The sequence below is a fragment of the Heteronotia binoei genome, chromosome 3 (genome assembly GCF_032191835.1).
Source record: "Heteronotia binoei isolate CCM8104 ecotype False Entrance Well chromosome 3, APGP_CSIRO_Hbin_v1, whole genome shotgun sequence".
In the NCBI taxonomy this organism is placed as follows: Eukaryota; Metazoa; Chordata; class Lepidosauria; order Squamata; family Gekkonidae; genus Heteronotia; species Heteronotia binoei.
The window spans coordinates 48,140,918-48,160,286 of NC_083225.1; the positions used below are offsets into that span (position 1 = coordinate 48,140,918).

Below are 19,369 nucleotides of genomic sequence, written 5' to 3' on the forward strand. Positions count from 1 at the left end.
AAAATGGTGCCTCAGCCATATGGACTTTCTGTAAAGCACCATACTTAAGAATCGTTTGAAATCAATCCATTTGGAGAAAAAAGTGCAATAAGCACAGGAGAGGCTTTAAAAAACTGCCAAGATCATGACCAGCATGAAGGATCAAATTAGAGAATCAGAAAGAGAAAACCATGCAAATTTTCAAGGAAGAACAGGAAATTAGCATTAGTGTGCAACTGCACTAGGGCATCAGCAAGAAGCCTAAAACTTTTTATTTCACTTTAGTGACACAAGAGTAAAAAAGCTCTCTAGTGCTTCTGCCAGAGGACTGCTCCTCTATACAAACTGCAGCCCTGTGCAAAGCATGGTGGACTTGCAGCCAACTTTGCACAGGCATTCTCACACAGAGACCCATGTTGCCAATGATCAAAGCTCGCAGTGCCAGTGTCTGTGAATTCTACCATGTATTTACACTCAACATGTTCTCACTTATGAGATCGTGTGACTCCCATTTTTCACAGTGGCTGGTAACACAGCAGAGAGTCCCCTAGTGCTTGACAATATGGAAAACACGGCTTTGCATCCGCTTGTCAAATTTCAAGAAAAAGTCTTGTCAATTTGGCTTCTATTGTAAAGTTTTTGCCCAACTTTTCGATCATATTGCCCAAATACCAGAGCATCACCCGACGTGATGATATCACTTCTGAAGCATATGGACAGTGACATAGGCACATTGCTACACATCAGCAGGGTCTCCCTCTTTTAGGGTAAGTTCCCTCTACCAACCTGCTGAGCGGTGGAGCCTAGCAGTGGGGGACCCCCACCTCCACTGAAGGGTCTAACAACCCTAAACCACAATGGTAGTTGGCTTGCTTTTTTTTTTAACTTGTGATTTTAAAGTCATTTAAAAATGCTGTGCAGGCCCAGTTCTGATGACAGTGCTGTTTTCTCCCTACCCCCATGCCTTTTCAAATACCAGAACAGTCATGAAAGCAGCCTTAAGGCCACAATCCTAAAAACGCTTTTTTGGGGTGTAAACTCCAGTGACTAAAATAGGACTTAGTAGACCTGCTTAAAATTCCTCCCTAAGCCTGGCACCCTAAATCCAGCACAATCTTATATCACATTGGCTATTAACAATATTGGATGTTACATTTTTCCATGCTTTGTCCTCTAGTGTCTCAGCACCCCTCCTCCAACAAAAGTCAGTGAAGCAAAGAACTTTGGTCACAAAGGTCTTGCTGAAATATCAGCTCACTGTTTGGACACCGGGTCAGTTTCATCATGGTTTCCTATCATCACAGCATTCTGTTTTTCTTCTTTTTCCTGGTATATCCGCTTTTGCTGACTGCAGGTATGATTTAAAAGATGATCAAAATTTACATTTTAAAAAAGGTATAGTGGTTCATTTTTTTTATAAAAGGCTCTCTGAACAAAAAAATTATTACACACTATTTCCCAAACTTGAAACTATTTTGTTTGATAGTGACGTTTATTTCTTTATCTCATGATCAAAACAGAGAAGCCTGTTAGCTATAAAAGTAATATTTTTTTTTAATCTAGTGTCTCACTGTTACCTCGATTTTTCAGGTTCCAAACTATGGGATTAAAACATGAGCAAATTTGATCTTCCTACATGTTTTTTAAAATAACACCAGTTATTTAATGCATTCAAATATAAGCATGTTTGTGCCTGTTGCAGCTATAGGGAAAGCTGTAAAGAAAAGCAACCTACATATCTATGTATTTAAATATCCACAAGTTCATTTCAAAATTGCTTACCATGATTGTAAGAGATTTGGGAGAGTGGACAGGCTTAATTATTTAGATTCAGTTTGAGTACAGATGTACAAGTTGAATGGGGAATGTATATACATAATAGCAGCTTTTAATATCCAATAAATTAATAGTGGGCAAGGCTGTACATCAAAAGAATTTTTCACAAAAGATCCTCACTATAGTTTGATCATTTCATTTTACAATCTCTCCCTAATGCAGGATGGATTATTCAGAGCAAATAATTTTAAACTATTGTTTAAAGTTACATTTTTTCTAGAGAGAAATTGAAAAAAGGGTTGTCTACCAGCAAGAGCTTTAATTTAACTCCAAAACACAGTTCAGTAACTAAACAGAGCAAAGACGAGTTGGAAGGGTCACCTAGTCCAACCCCCTGCACAGTGCATTAGTTGTTTGTTGCAACCTTTCATAGTAGTCATTCTAAATTTACTGAATGAATTAAACTGTAGAAATAAAAATATATCATCTGAAATAGAGACATGCATTGCCTGTAATGCTGCTGCTTTAATCCTGCTGCTCTTACAATCAAGAAGGTAAAACAGAAACAACCTAGTTAGTATATCAGATCATGCAGACAACATAGATTATGCCATTCTGTGCACATAGCCCACCTGGATATTTTGTTCATGTAGAAAAAAAGGACAAATTATGGACCCATTCCAACACACACACAAACAGATGCAGCTGGCAACTCTAATCTGAGCCCAGAGATCTTCATTCAAAATCCATTCCGCATTGCAATTTTTTGTGCTGCAATATATTTCAATTGAGCCCAAGTCAATTGGCATGTCTGCTCCCATTATATCCAATGCGCTTTCAATGCTTCCTCCCAAGCACACAGGAACAAAACACTATGCAGACAGCAGACTGCAGTGGAAAAGCTGGGGGGAAGGGAGGCAGGGAGAGTGAGTGGGCCCACTGTGTCACGGCTGGATCTGGGTCAGGCAAAGTCCAGGGGCAGGCCGAGGTCTGTAGCCGGTAGGCAAGAGGGTCCGAGGCACCAAATCCGAATCACCGTCCAGGTAACGCAGGTCAGAGGTTCAGAAGCCGAAGTCAGGGAGTCCAGAAGTCAAAGCCGGAGTGGATGCTAGAACGTCAGGTAGATAACTAGTTGCTTCCACAAAGCCTCCTCCCAAAGCCCACAGCTATATAGCCCTCTGCTGGCTGTTGCCCATTTGGGCTAATTGCTGGCTCAGAGAGGCAGCCAGGATCCTGCTACAACTCAAGCATCCTTGCCCTTAGAAAGGCCAGAATCCTTTCAAAACTCAGGGCTCAGGGAGCGTCTTGCTTGTGAGCGTGCCGCCCTCCTCCGATCCCTGAGGTCCTGACGAAGGTGGTCACGCACACGAGCCACCCAAGAGGGCGAGGCAGGGGGGCTGGGATCTTCTCCAGCTGGAGGCAGGGGCACTGGTGCAGGTGGCAGGGGCACAGTTTCCTCTGCAGGCTCCGCTCCTTCTGCAGAGTCCCCAGCACCCATGACACACTGGTCAGTTGGTGCCCACCTAAGTTCAACCATGATGCTTGACATATCTGGAAGCACACAACGAGATTCATGCACTCAGAAAGGATGGTGTTGCCATGCTGCAAGGTATATTGCTCTTGAATCTGATAGAAAGCTGCCTGTTGCTCAAAGAAAGAAAAAACATTGGTAGAGAGCATGAAGGATTTTGGATCCCAACCATTTATTTCATGCCTGATGACCAATGATAAAACAGAACAATGCCTAAAACGTCCTATAGGGAAAGAAAAGGAAATACTATTTTACATAGAAAGTTATTAGAATTAACTGCTGGCAGATGTAAGGATGGCCCTAGGAATAGACAGCTTTAAAAGGGGGTTAGATAAATTCATGGAGCATAGATCTATCAGTGGCTACAAGCCATGGTGACTGAAGAGAACCATCACAATCAGACAGTCAACCTCTGAATCTGAGTGCCAGGAGACAACATCAGGTAAGGTGTCGGCCATCCTGAGGAATGTGTGAGACAAGATCCTGGAAGAAGAAGAGGAAGATGACTGCAGATTTATACCCTGCCCTTCCCTCTGAATCAGAGACTCAGAGCGGCTTACAATCTCCTATATCTTCCTCCCCCACAACAGACAGCCCTGGAGGTGGATGGGGCTGAGAGGGATCTCACAGCAGCTGCCTTTTCAAGGACAACTCCTGCGAGAGCTATGGCTAACCCAAGGCCATTCCAGCAGGTGCAATGGAGGAGTGGGGAATCAAATCCGGTTCTCCCAGATAAGAGTCCGTGCACTTAACCACTACACCAAACTGGCTCTCCAAACTGGACTAGATAGATTACTGGTTTGATCCAGCAGAGCTCTTCTTATGTTCTTATGACATGCCATGACAAATCAATCACTCTAATATTTCAATATGGCCAAATCTCTGAATACTTAAATCAAGAGACTGGAGTCATGAACAGACCAGACTGATCTTTCTGCAACCATGACAAACACCCCAGATTTTCAGAAGAATTTTTTTTTGGGGGGGGGGGAATTAATGGGAGGGTTAACCTGTCACCTCCCCACCCCTGATTTAATAGTGCCTGCAATATTAAAAAAAATGGGCAGCCAACATAGCCATTGCTAGGTAATCACAATAGGATTGCCAGTCTTTCAAACTTTGGTTTCTGTCAGAAAAAGGGCGGGGGCACTTTCAAGGCCTATTTTGGCCTTTGAGAGGAGAGCTTATTGGGGCCAGGCCTCGCATCAGCCACTGGGCGACTTAATACCATGTGACTGTTCAAAGGCAGCCACACCTTTTAAACCAATGCAGTATGGTAGTTAGAGAATCAGTTGATCTGGTAGACCCTGGTTTGAGTCCCCACCCTGCCATGGAAGTTCATTTGGTGATCACGGGCTAGTCACCTCCCAGCCTAACCTACCTCACAGGATTGTTGTGAGGATAAAATGGGGGAGAATTGTGTAAGCTGATTTGAGTCTCCTTTGAGAGGAAAGGTGGGGTACAAATTAAGTAAATTAGAAATACACAGGGCTTTTTTTGATCAGGAACACACAGGAATGCAGTTCCTGCTGACTTGGTGTCAGGGTGTGTGGCTTTATATGCAGATGAGTTCCTGATGACTCTTTTCTACAAAAACCCATGTGAAATGATGTCAGGGGTGTGACCTAAAATGCAAATGAGTTCCTGCTGGGCTTTTTCTACCAAAAAAGCCCCGGTATTACATATAGCTGAAGATAGAGAAGGCTGAGGGGTAGGAGAGAAGGAAGCATGGAGGAAATGTGAGGATATAGGGGCTACCAGGAAGAGGGTAAGAGGAGATAGTGTGGGGAGGGAAGATACAGGGGAGAATGATGTGCCAGGCTGCAGGGCCATGGTTTAGTGGCAGACCTTCTACTTGGCATGCAAAAGGTCCCAGGATTAATCCCTGGCACCTCTAGTTAAAGAATCTGACAGTAGGATATATGAAAGATCTCTCCCTAAGACTCTGGAGAGCAACTATCAGTCTGAATAGACAATGGTGGACTAAGAGTCTAATTCACTATAAGGCAACTTCATGCGTGTTCCCTGCCAAGCAACAGGGCCTGGCCAACATCATCATCCAGAGTGAATTCAGCCAGCCAATAATTTCTTTTTAAAGTCTTCTTAAATCATGAGGAAGCTAGCAGTATGCTACAAAGGAAAAAGCGAGCCAATTCCTTCCTGGAAGAGCTGAAGGCGGGATCTTTGGAGCGAGAATGCTTAGAAGAGCAATGCTCACAAGAGGAAGCTAGAGAAATCTTCCAGGATGACAAAAGGACTGTAAGTAATGTAGCAACTGAAAGAGGTGTCTTCAATTGTCCTGGGGTTTTAAATGCATCTTCCAGTTTTAAGGACAAAGTGACTTGGAATTTAGGAGTAAAAATGGATAACAAGGTGGTGGTGTAGCAAGTAAGGAGGTGCCAGGATTCCCTGGGAACAAGGGGGTTAATTTTAGCTGATGCTGCTCTTCCAAATCCCAAATATCTTGAGACACAGAGATCAACAAAAATTGCCTTCCCTTGCATATGTGGAAATCTATACAGGATCCAAGCTAGTTGATTTTACAAGGAAGTAAAATTCAGGTTAATCTCTATTATGTTTAGATTATTATGTTTCCGATAAGAAGCCCCTTGGCAAAGTGGCATAAGGAATAGCAAGCATATTTACCACTGACACAGAATCTTGGTGGCTTTCAACGAGAGGTCTGTCTCATCTGGCAACAATACTTTGGGAACTTTTGCCAAAAGCAGTGATCCCACATTTCCTCTTTTTTTTTTTTTCTGGCCTTGTGCACTGAACAGGGAATGGAAATTCTGTAAACAATGATGTCAAGTCACTCATGTTCTGTTACTGCCCTTTATCAGGGGAAGAAGGAAAAAGAAACACAGGGTTGCTGCTTTGAGTGACAGCCATGCTTCCCTTATGTTATCTGGTCTGTTTGAAGACAAGAAGTTGAGTTAGATTATTTACTTAACTTTTTTTCTAACCTGTGACCTTGTGAGTCTGTCATTGATTCTTAAATCCCACAAGCTGAAACATCTTTCAAGCAGTGACATCCTGGTTCTCTGACATTTGTGCAGCTTGGAACTGACACTGGTGTATCAAAATTGTAGGCTTTGTAGTGCATATGCATGTTAATGCATACATATGTTCATGCATATGTGCATGAACACCAGTGCAATATGTACTATGCAGTTTTCTATTCCATATGATTCAGTGTTTCTTTTTTAAAAATTGTAATCCTTGTAAAGTAGGCCAGAACACAATCCATGCAATACTTTTTATGAGGACCAACTCAATAGTACATAATTGCTTCCTGCTTTTGTGGCTCTGGCCAGCGGCAATCTGGAGCTTCTTTGCCTGACAGAAGTTCTATCGTATCCTAGCATTAAAAGGCCTTAAGATCATGATGACCTGCAAAAAAAAATTCTGCTTTATTTCTGTCTTTTTAAAATTCTGTGCCATTGTCAAGACAGAATTCATCATAAAGAAATCTTTTAGTCTGTTCCAGCTGAAGCTACACAATTTCCCAAACTGGCTCCATTGTTTCACCCAGTTCCTTGATATACTGCAGGTGCTAGTCATCTCCTACACTGGCAGATATTTGGCAAGGTATCCACCCAAGCCTGTTAATTAGGCTCATTTAGTTCAGCTGTGAATCTGGTGGGAGGGGGATTCACTCTCACATGGATTGGTTGAGGAGGTCAGGAGGCTATAGCCTGCAGTTTTCTATGAAATGTTGTAAGGGTATGATAGGCTTTCTTTAGTTGTTAGGCTGAAGGTACCTGTTGTAGTTATGAAAAGAATAGGTACTAACATATGCATGATTTCTTCTTTCTCCCACATCCTACCCCATTCTGCATAGAGAGAATTCTGGGAGTCCTATATAGGTAAGCCAATTCATACAAACATCATTCTACAATGCTTCCTTCTGTTTTTTTTCCAAATGTTTTGCTGACCCCAAATACTTTTACAGCTCTCCAAAATTGCAAGTCCAACCCTTGCCAGAATGGTGGGACATGTTCGGGCCATTACAAGACATATATGTGCCTGTGTCCTGTGGGGTATGAAGGCAGAAACTGTGAAACAGGTCAGATGATGATAATTTCCGTAAATAGCTTTTAAATTTTATTTAGAATTCAAGTCCCAGGCATTTCATTCATATATATATGGTTTGTGCCTTTGAGATATCTAGGAAACGATTGTGTGAGTTGAAGGAAAAGGTTTTGTTCTGCTTTAATTACAAGCACTTTCCAAATGGGTCTGGGAGGCAAGTATAAGATTTGTGCAAACATAAGGCTTTTTTCCACATTACAAAGTACACAGATTGGAGTCCAAGATCCCTGCATTGTGTCCCAGTCACACTTCAGTTCCTGCCCAGTTAGGTTGCAACTGCAATGTGTGTGTGTAGAGAATGGCCTTCAGCTTCCTGTTCTCACCATTTTCCTGATCTGAAATTGTCCCAACCCCTTGGGAAAATATTGCAGTGGAAAAGACTGAAGTCTGCATGCACCACCAAATGAAACATCATTGCACACTGAGGAACCAACATCACTGTTACAACTAACATAACTGTTACATAGCGTAGGGCCTCAGATCCAGCCTATGTATAACATAATCTATGTAGGTGTCTGTGATACCAGTAATATTATAATTTCCATTGCAAATACATGCACAAGTTATGCTAATTGGTGAAAGAATCACAGTTTTCCAGCAATTATGCTCTACGCGAGGTCATGGCTCAGTGGCTGAGCATCTGCTTGACATGCAGAAAGTGCCAGGTACAATCCTCAGCATCTTCAGTTAAAGTATCTGGCAGTAAGTAATGTGAAAGACCTCTGCCTGAGACACTTGATAGACACAGTTTGGTGTAATCTAATCTGGGAGACCCTTTGGGGTAGTCTAATCTGGGAGAACCAGGTTTGATTCCCCACTCATCCACATGCAGCCAGCTGGGTGACCTTGGGTCAGCCACAGTTCTCTCAGAGCTGTTGTCTCAACACCAGACCCTTGCACATCGTCAACTTCAAAGTCTGAAACCATAAGTGCCTGCACAGAAGATATTTAATGAACAACAGTCACAGATAAGTGCTCCATTATACCCTATGGGGACAGGCTCCATAGGTTATAATGGAATTCAGAAGGCATTTAAACTTTTATCTTCTGAGTTCACTTGCCAAGTTGTGCCACCACCACAGCATGACTTGGTGAGTTCAGAAGGAATGTAAACTTTAAATGCTTTCTAGTCATGCCCAAATAAATGCCAAATAATATCTGCTTTTATTTGGGCACAGTTACATAAGTAGCCAAATCAGAGTCTCTAATCTGATTTGGCTGAATAAATACCCAATAATACTGATAAGGTAGTTTGATGGTAATTAATCAGTGCATACCCCTAGTCAAAACCCTAATTCTGGTACTCCAAGGTAACCACCCAGATTCACACACTCCCTTGACCTAGATGTAGATAGACCAGAACCTCCATTATTGTATTAAAATTATTTATTCTTCCCTTCAAAAATTGTATGCTATCTGGAAAGTTATGATACTCAGTGTCTCTCTCTCTCTCTCTCAAATCCACTGTTACATTGTGTTTACTATATTTTTAGATGTCAGGAGCTCTGCTTCAAAGTAAACTGAATAAATGCTTCTGCTTCATTCAGGATCATTCTCAGGGTAATGCTAAGGTGTCTCTCATCTATACTGTCGTCAAGGTTTATTAAATTTATATCCTTCCGTCCTCGCCAAAGTAGGCTCAGGGCGGCTTACAACCAATATAGTCAATACTAAAACAGTTCATAATATTAATTACATCATAATTAAAATCACAGTTAAAACAATCTGGTGCTAATATCATTGATGTTATTTTGTTTCTGATGGCGTCAGTATTTATTAGATGTCATTCCCTACTACTGTATCGGCCATTCAAAGTCAATTGAAGGCCAGCTGGAAGAGTGTCGTCTTGCAGGACTTGCGGAACTGGGCAAGGTCCTGCAAGGCCCTAGCCTCCTCAGGCAGCTGATTCCACCAGTAGCGGGCAGCAATCAAGAAGGCTCTGTCTCTGGTGGACTTTAAACTTGCCTCCCTCCGCCCGGGGATCGCTAACAGATATTGGGTTTCAGATCTAAGTACCCTCTGAGGAACGTATGGGGAGAGACGATCCCTAAGGTAAGCAGGTCCTCGACCATATAGGGCTTTAAAGGTCATAACCTGCGCCTTGTAGCAAATCCGGTATACTATTGGCAGCCAGTGCAACTCCCACAGCCCCTGCTATATGTGCTCCCACCTGGGGAGCCCCAAGAACAGCCTGGCCACTGCATTCTGCACTAGCTGAAGTTTCCGGATTCGAGACAGGGGCAGTCCCATGTACAGGGCATTACAGTAGACCAATTCTCAAGGTGACCGTTGCATGGATCACAGTTGCCAGGTCGCCTCACCCACCTGAGATGGAAAAAGGCGGATTTAGCAGTGGCTGCTATCTGGGCCTCCATTGTCAAGAAAGGCTCCAGAAGCACCCCCAAACTTTTGACCCTGTGCGCCATTGTCAATGGCGCACCATCAAAAGCTGGTAGGGGAATTTTCCCACCCAGACCTCCATGGCTCAGGCCAAGGACCTCTGTCTTCGTGGGATTCAGTTTCAGTTGGCTCAGCCTAAGCCATCCCACCACAGCTTGCAACACCAGGTCCAGATTTTTTGGAACACAGCCAGGCTGTCCATCCAACAGTAGATAGAGCTGGGTGTCATCAGCATACTGGTGACAACCCAGCCCAAATCTCCGAGCAATCTGAGCAAAGGGGCACATATAGATGTTAAACACCACAATTAAGCATATGTCTCCGGGACAACTGTCCTGCGATTGCCACTCTTTGTCCCCAACCATAAAGGAAAGAGAAAAGCCATTGCAAGGCCAACCTCTGAATCCCTGCATTGGCGAGGCGATGGGTCAGCAACTGATGGTAGACCATACTGAAGACAGCCGATAGGTCTAACAGCATCAGTACTGCCAAACCACCTCAATCCAGATGCCACTGGAGGTCATCCACCAGGACGACCAGTACTGTCTCCGTCCCGTGACCTGGGTGGAAGCTGGACTGATGGGGATCTAGGATAGAAGAGTCCTCCAGAAAACACTGTAACTGTAGTGCTACTGCCCTCTCAATGATTTTACCCAGAAAGGGTAAATTCGAGACCAGCCAGTAATGTGCCAATTCAGCCAGATCCAGTGTGTTTTTTTTCAAGAGAGGGCAGACCACTGCCTCTTTAAGAGGTGTTGGAAAAAGCCCTTCGGAGAGGGATCTATTCACAATATCCCGTATAGGATATCTAAGCTCCCCCTGGCAAGCTTTAATTAGCCAGGAAGGGCAAGGGTCGAGATCACACATTGTTGGGTGCACAGTGGAGAGGATTCTGTCAACTTCCTCCAGGCTGAGTATTTCAAAGCGATTTAAAGCTGGTCCAGAAGACAGGCACAGGGCCTCAAGTTCACATACTGTTTCAAGTGTGGCGGGGAGGTCATAACGGAGCAACGAGATCTTATCTGCGAAAAGGAAACTTCAACACTATGTCTTTAATGGATATAAAAAAGTGCACAGAAGTAGAGCTGTGATCACAATATAAGAATGATTGCCAAAAAAACACCTAAAAGAACTTAGAATCATAATTTTCCAGATATCGAGGGGCTACAGAGAACAACAAACAGTAGTATTATGATAGAAGTACTGGTCCAAAGTGTACACCTAGGACAAATGAATGTAGTGAATACGGGTAGTTGAGTGCCAGAGCCAGTGTCTGGAGCAGGTTACAGTCTTAGGAATCTGGTGATATGTGATTCAGTGGTCCAGAGATTATTTTGGGGTACAGATTGCCCCAGTTTCTGAATGTGTTGTATTGGTGCAGAGCTTTTAAAGTATCCTCAATATTTGTAGCTGAGATTTGTGAATAAGGAACTAAGAAGTGTCAATAAGGAACTGCAAACCAACTTCAGCCTCTTGTCCCTGGGGACTGTGCCAGTTCAGTAGCAGATCATCCATATGGCTATACAAAGCCTATCAAGATTAATACAGGGGATGCAGCCCAAAATAGTGATCACACAAAATGCTAAGTGCATTCCTCTTCCCTGAAATCCTTGCCCAGCAACTTTTGGCATAAAACCAAATGAAATTGCTGTATAGAAATACCACGAAAACCCATGAATATTACCTCTTTGTCTCTATTTCTTCCCTAAAGTTAGTTCTAGCTACATTGCTATTCTGATATTCTTCTGAAGTTTTTCTCTAGCTTCACCCTTGCTCAAGAACTTATTGGGAACCAAATTTGGTTCATTTATGTTGTCTTCTCAATTTATTAGCGGAAATAGAAAAACTGAAGTGCATTTATGACAATGGCAATTGTCACCATTACTGCAGAGATACCCCAACTACAGAACGGGAGTGTTTTTGTGCCAAAGGATACAGGCTAGCCAGTGATGAAATATCTTGCATCCCAGAAGGTAAGGAACATTTAATGTCACAACAACGTATGGTACATCGCGTCCATTTCCAGATAGATGACAGACAAGACAACAGATAGAACATTTTTTTAATGATCAAGCTGAGATCTAATTTTGATTCATTCATTAATTATAAATATTTATACCATGTCTTTTCTCTTAGCTCGAGGCTAATCTTAGCATGAATGATTGCCTAACATGATAGAACAAAGTAGGAGTCAAGTTGTACCTTTGAGACCAACAAAGTTTTATTCAGAATATCATCTTTCGTGCTCTCTAAGCACACTTCACCAGATGAGGAATCAGGTAGCTCTGCTACATGATGTTTGCATTGTCAGTAGCAGATCTGCAACTCCTACAGTGGCAGCTTTATAAGTGGATGATACAAATTCTGGAGTTGGATCTTCTGACTCTGAAACAAGAGTCTTCCCTTAGCGAAAACAAGTCATAGAATCCAACTCATTGGCTAAATAGTGAATTTAAAAAAATCAGTTTCAGTCCAACAATTCGTAGAGGTGACATTTGTTGGGCTACACATAACTTTAACCAACCCATTGGGAATGAAATGAAAATGAATTGCATGCCATATTTAGGTAACCATGGCAATTTAGTGAGTGTGATGGAGGGACTAAATCTGGGGTGTCAAATGTACACCGGAGGGTTCCGATCAGGCCCACAAGCAACTGGCTGTCTGCTTTCTTCTCCCTCTCTCTTGCTTCCTTCTATGTCACAACTTGCTTTGCCAGGCTTGCTCAACCATACAGGAGCTACAGAGTGAAGCCTCTGTTTTCTCCATTGGCTGAGGCTCCTCCCTTGGGGAGGAAGGGGGGAGGGAGAGCTTGCTTTGCCAGTCTCTCTCAACCGCACAGCAAAGCTACTGAGCCGTCTGTTTTCCTTCTACTGACTGAGGCTTCACCCCCTCTTGATCCCCTAGGGAGGAAGAGCCAGAGCTTCCTTTGCCCAGCTCCCGCAATCACATGGGAGAGATACAAAATCTTTCATTGTGTTTGTCTGTGTCCTTTATAAAGTTTATATCTCCATTACTTGACATTACATTTTATGACACACATGGACTGGCCCGACAAGGTCTCATTTATGTCAGTTTTGGCCCTCAGGACAAATGAGTTTGACACCCCTGGACTAAATGATACAAACTAGGCACCTGAGGCTTTTGAGAAGTTCTGTAGGGGTTAAGATGTTGACTAGGATCTGGGAAATTCAGGTTCAAATCCCCACATTGCCATGGAAGGTTGCTGGGTGACCTTGGACCAGTCACACAAACCGAAGTGCATGCTTATCTCACAGGAGAACAATAAAACCACTTTGGGTTCTCACTGGGGAGAAAAGTGGAGTATAAATAAAGGAAATAAATCATAGAATCACAGAGTTGGACAGGATCATATAGTCCATTACCCTGTTCAATGGTCAATTATAAAGGAAGACTGCGTAATTATGGTCCAGACCAGGGGTGACCAAATTTGCTTAACATAAGAGCCATATAGAATAAACATCAGATGACTGAGAGCCACAAGAAATTAAGTCAGATGATGGATGGAAGGAAGGAAGGAAGGAAGGAAGGAAGGAAGGAAGGAAGGAAGGAAGGAAGGAAGGAAGGAAGGAAGGAAGGAAGGAAGGAAGGAAGATGGGAAGAGGAAGGTAGAAAGAAAGCTCCAAACTGCCCAGTGGCTTGTCATGGAAAAGTGATTTAAAGAGAGAAATGCCTTCTCCAAGCCAGCCAATGGTGTGGTAGGAGCTTTGAGAGCCACACAATATGTGTGGAAGAGCCACATGTGGCTCCTGAGCCACCCCTAGTCCAGACAGTCATCTGTGCTTTTCAAAATATTATTTACTGCTATTCAGTATTAAACCAGCCTAAAATGGCTTATATCACAAGTTTTGTACATAATGAGCTATGTTAATCCTTTTACAGATGATTATCCATGTGGGAAAATACCCATTTTGGCCCAAAGAAATGAGAGTCAGGGAGGAAGAATTGTAGGTGGTCATGTCTGTCCTCCAGGTGAATGCCCATGGCAAGTAAGTCTTTACTGAATTTAACTACAATTTTCTCTTAACATTTTCATATCCCTGGTGGCTGGCATAGGACTCTGTAATCATGCAAAGCATGGTGCCCTGAGGTGATTAAAAAAAAAACTGTGGGGAGGGAAAGAAGTCTGGTTGCTGTTTTTTAGCCGAGCTAACTGAACATTGCTACATTCATATTGGTATAGAGCAAATGGTCCACAGGGTCCACAGTAGTGTGAACTTCAAGTTCACAAAATTATACCGTTAATGGGTCACACACACATACAAAAATTATACAAAAACATTTTTACAAAGAAATTGAAACAGTGATTAATTATTAACACATTTTTCACGGGAGGGGGGGGCCCTCAAATATTCCTCTTCTTCCCCCAACAGATGGTACAGCCTTGAGGAAGAATTCTGACAAAGGGAGCTTTGACAAGAGCCAGTTTGGTGTAGTGGTTAAGAATGTGGACTCTAATCTGGGGGAACCAGGTTTGATTCTCCACTCCTCCACATGCAGTTGCTGGTGTGACCTTCAGTCAGTCACAAATTCTCTCAGAGCTGTTCTCTCAAGAGCAGTTCTCGAAAAAGCTCTCTCAGCCCCACCTACCTCACAGGGTGTCTGTTGTGGGGAAAGGAAGGGAAGGAGATTGTAAGCTACTCTGGAACTCCAAGTGAAGGGCAGGGTGTAAATCCAATCTCTTCTTCTTCTTCAAACCTCATACCCAGAAAGTCTCGTTCTCTAGAGTGCTACCGAACTCAAATCTAACTGTTCTATTGCAGATCAATATGGCTACCCTCTGAAACTGTCCTCCTCAATGCAGCAGCATCAAACATGCATCACTGCAGATAGACCCAAGTAGGCAGCCATGTTGATCTGAAGCACTAGAATAGATTTTAAGACCAACAAAGTTTATTCAAGGTATGATCTTTCATGTGCACATGTAAGTTCATACCTTGAATAATTTTTTTGTTGATCTTAAAGGTGCTGCTGGACTCAAAATCTGTATCACTGTAATGAAATTACTGAACTGTGAATGGCTGCTCCCATCTCCCTGTATTTCAGAAATAGCTGTACCAGTCTGTAACCAGACTGTATAAAATGCCTAGAAGGTAGCCCTTCTTTGAGACTTCAGATGCACAATGTCATTAGACTGGCTACTGTCAGCTTTCTGGTATTGCAAGAGAAACAAGGGGGCAATCTTGTCCAATTCCTCCCTCATTTCAGCCCCATCCCTTGTGGGTAGTTTTTTGTCAACCTGCATCATGTAATTCCAACATAATCCTTTTGGGAGGTCAAAAGGAAAACCTAATTCCTCTTGTTTCAGCAGAAAAGCTGGTGGGATCCAACCTGTTTTAAAGTGTTCTTAAGCTCACATACTTCCTTCCATGCTAGACGGCTTGACACTTGAGCAAATGACCTGTGTAAATCCTTGCATATAGTGACCATGGTGATATTTGCAGGTACTCTTAATTGATGGAGTAAAACAAAAATGTGGAGGTGTTCTACTTGCTCCATCATGGGTAGTTACTGCAGCTCACTGCTTGGACCATACGCATCCCAGAGTACTCAGGATAAAATTGGGTAAGTGAAATCGTCATCGCTTTTGGAAGGATTGTCGGAAAACTAAATGGGAGGAATGTTAATTAAAACATGAAACTAAAGAGGACCTTATTAAATAGTAGGTTCAATGCATGAGGAGGCTTAGTTGCAGTTGATCACAGCTCCTTATTCATGATTACAGCATGGTAATACGCAGACTAAGACTACTTACTGAACAGGGCCAACTATATACAATCCAAAGTTCCCGCGCTAGGACGCCATTGGGTCATTTGAACCAGCAGGGAGCCAGTGATTGAATTGGGGAAGCAGGGATTTGGATCCTGCTTCCCATTGTTCCCAAGTCCCCAAGCTCAGTCCTAAAGGTTCCAATGAGCCAGGCAGGAACTCCCAAATACTATGAAACATAAAGTTACACATACACAACAGACCTGCAGCTAACTGTGCAGGCAGCTCTCTCCTCCTCTTTGCTGATTCCACATGGCCTTGTCCCCTTCTTGTCCCTTGACCCTATTTCCTCCTTACCTTGGTTTTCTTACCTCATTATTTTCCTCATCTGCTTTCCCCTTGGGCTTCTAATCTTTGATACTTGAAAGATATCCTCATATACAGCAAGTACTTCCTGGTGGGTACATGCATTCCCTTGTATGCTACGAAGCTTACCCTGGTCTACCTTCTCTCTTGTGGGTTCCTTCTTCTCCATACTGTCCTAGGTCTCCCTCCCTCTTTCTCTTGATCCCCTTGCGTTTATGTACTTCAGAATGCAGGAAAGGCTATTGCAGATATTTGTTGTAGAAGTAGTACATAGTTTATTGTCTGTGGCCAAAGGCCATTACAATCTAGTACATATAACAGTTGGGCATATAAATGATTACAAATATCAACTAATCTAGCCAAAATATGCTAGTCAAATAAAAACCACTATCCTGTTTAGATCCTTATTTTATTATCTGCTAGAGCAAAGAGTAAAACTCTGTAGGAAACAGATCCACATCTGAAAGAAGAAAAAGCAGCTTCTCTGAGCCAAAGTTTAAGTCCACTAAAAGTGCTGTTAAGAATCTGGTTCTGGGCTCTATATAAAGAAGAAATAATGCAGTAGGTCTTCTGGAACTGGATATCCGCAAATGTAGTGATGCAAAGCTAGTGGTATTTGGGAGTAGCATTCAGATAACAAACTCTTTATCAGCTAGCCCTCCAAAGTATTTTTAAAAAGGTAAAGGTAGTTCCCTGTGCAAGCACCAGCTGTTTCCGACTCTGGGGTGACGTTATATCACAGCGTTTTCATGGCAGACTTTTTATGGGATGGTTTGCCATTGCCATCCTCAGTCATCTACACTTTCACCCCAGCAAGCTAAGTCCTCATTTTACCGACCTCGGAAGGATGGAAGGCTGAGTCAACCTTGAGCCAGCTACCTGAACCCAGCTTCCACTGGGATTGAACTCAGGTCATGAGCAGAGAGTTTGGACTGCAGTACTGCAGCTTTACCACTAAATGAGCTTTTGTAGATTTGACAGCTGCCTTTGATTCAGTTGACAGAAACTATCTCTGAATTATGTTGGCTGGCACAAATATAGATAAACATTTACTGTTTCTTCTACAGCTGCTTGTTGTATATATATATGTTAGAGGACAAGACAATGGTCCTTGAGTAATTGTAATTACCCTTTTTTATTTCAAGTGCATCCCCAATCTCATATTTAGGAGGATATAAATAGCAAGTACTTAGTATGCAGAGCTTTTATGATAGACAAGGCTGGAAATATGACCTAATGTGTTTGATTTTGATAGGAAACTAATATAACTACTTCTCAGCCATATGCAGTTACACTGCAAATAAATATGGTAACCGTTTTTGTATTTCTTCCTTATTTTATTTAGTTATCATATTTGTATTTGGTTTTATTCCAAGTAGTTTAATGGGTAGCTAGACCATTTTGTTTCGAGCTGATAAGCAGCAACTTTATAGTGCCAACTAGTTAGATTTAATGACTGATTATGATCCAATGGAAATAAGGACCAGAAAAATGTAATAAACAAAAGTTCGCTATTGTTTACTATTGTATCTTGAGCCGCAGAAGAAAATGGAATTGAAAACAGCCCTACTATGGAATTGAAAACAGCCCCACTAAATCTGATGCATCTAGTTTAGCATCCTGTTTCTCACAGAGACCAACTAGACGTCCATAGGGAATCCCACAAGGAGAAAAATAGCCCTCCTGCACTGTTGCCTCCTGGCAACTGATAATAAGGGGCATATTGCCTATAGAGGACTGGAAGAAATGTGCTTTAAAAAGTTGTGACCGAGTTCACACATTTAGAGACAGCAGAGTACCATGCAGGTAGCAACTTGTAACACAACCATGTGGGTTCACCATGTGGGAAGCTCTTTGTGTAAAGTGGAATTCTACAGGGCTCAACGTGAATGCTAAGTTTACTCAGGAATCTTTGGTGAGGTACCTGTCAAAAGCCTTTTGAACATCCAGGTATATAATGTCTATCAGGTCATGGGATAAGAGTTGTCTACATGTTTGTTGATTTTCTTAAGGAACTCCCAAAGACTGGTGATGTAGGACTTTCCTTTGCAGAAGCCATGCTGATTTTCCCTCAGCAATCAGCAGACTTTGTCCCTCTATGTGCCTAAAAAGTCTACCTTTGATTACAGTTTCTATTAATTTGTCTGGGATAAATGTTAGGCTGGCTGGCTGTAATTTCCTGGTTCCCTTATGGATCCCTTTTAAAAAATTGGTTTCACATTTGCTTCTGTCCAGGCTTCTGGTACTAAAGCTGAATTTAGTGGTAAGTCACATATAGATCAATGATCTTACATCTGAGTACCTTAAAAACTCAAGGATGTATACTATCAGGACCTGGAAGTTTATGGGTTTTTAATTTCCCCAGTAGGTCTAGAACCTCATCTCTGGTCACCTGACTTCAGACTCTCTTCCTGAAAATAGGGTCTGTGGCATGGGTATGTGTCCCATACTTTTCACAGTGAACACAGAAGCAAAAAGTAATTGAGCTTCTCTGCCATCTCCCCATCTTCTTTTAGTAATCCCTTTATACCTTTTGTCATCCAAAGGCCCCATTGCTTCTCTGGCTGGTTCCCCGCTCCATATATATATATTTTTAAATGTTTGTCTTGATGCTTTCAGCACTCCTCAAAATCTCTTTTTGCATGCCTAATTATTGACTTGCATTCTGATGTTGCAAATAGATTAAATTATAGACTCCATGTAAGACGGAGAGCAAGACTGCTATGTTAAGAAATGGCTAATTGATGTTAACATTATAAGTCTAAAGAGAAAGATCTACTCTGTACTTGTGGCTTGTAGGAATTTGATATCTGCATTCTCAACATGTTTATTGCTTATCCAGGTGAATATGACAGAGATTATGAAGAAGAGGCTGAACAGGAAAGGAGAGTTGCTGAAATTATAATCCATGAGCAATATATCCCAAAAAAGACTGACAATGACATTGCCTTACTACGATTAGACAAGCCAGTAAACTTTACTGATTATGTGATACCCATATGCTTGCCTGAGCAACAGTTTGCTGCGACTGTCCTGTCCTCCATTAAATTTTCTACAGTGAGTGGATGGGGGCGATTAATAGAAGGTGGGGCTACTTCCTCTCTCCTTTTACGAGTGAATCTTCCTCAGATAAAGACTAAAGAATGCATTCAGCACACTAACTTCAATATTACAAGGAACATGTTTTGTGCCGGGTATTTGACAGGGACTAAAGATGCATGTGAAGGTGACAGTGGGGGTCCCCATGCCACCCAGTACAAGAATACTTGGTTTCTTACAGGAATTGTGAGCTGGGGAAAGGGGTGTGCAGCTGAAGGCACATACGGAGTTTACACAAAAGTATCACGGTACATTGAATGGTTGAACAATCACATGTCTCACTAAATCAGACAGTTTCTACATTATATGCTGCTGTATATCTAGCTATTTTTGACATTTCTCTCTTCAGTAGTTTTAACCACCTTCAATAAATTAAAGATCCAACTAATGCTT

At 42.3% G+C, this 19,369-nt stretch overlaps 1 protein-coding gene across 2 annotated transcripts; it reads left to right on the forward strand.

Annotated features, from left to right (window-relative positions):
- Positions 1 to 1,208: 1,208 nt before the first annotated feature.
- Positions 1,209 to 19,364, forward strand: F7 (coagulation factor VII). Of its 2 annotated transcripts, XM_060233743.1 has the most exons (8): positions 1,209 to 1,333; positions 5,385 to 5,545; positions 7,131 to 7,155; positions 7,242 to 7,355; positions 11,614 to 11,754; positions 13,685 to 13,791; positions 15,247 to 15,367; positions 18,720 to 19,364. In XM_060233743.1, the coding sequence occupies exons 1-8, from the start codon at positions 1,264 to 1,266 to the stop codon at positions 19,259 to 19,261; spliced, it is 1,281 nt and encodes a 426-aa protein (XP_060089726.1). In that variant the 5' UTR covers positions 1,209 to 1,263; the 3' UTR covers positions 19,262 to 19,364. The 2 variants fall into 2 exon arrangements, with proteins under 2 accessions (XP_060089726.1, XP_060089724.1); XM_060233741.1 differs by lacking the exon at positions 7,131 to 7,155 and having other exon boundaries at positions 1,233 to 1,333; positions 5,385 to 5,570.
- The last annotated feature ends 5 nt before the right edge of the window (positions 19,365 to 19,369 follow it).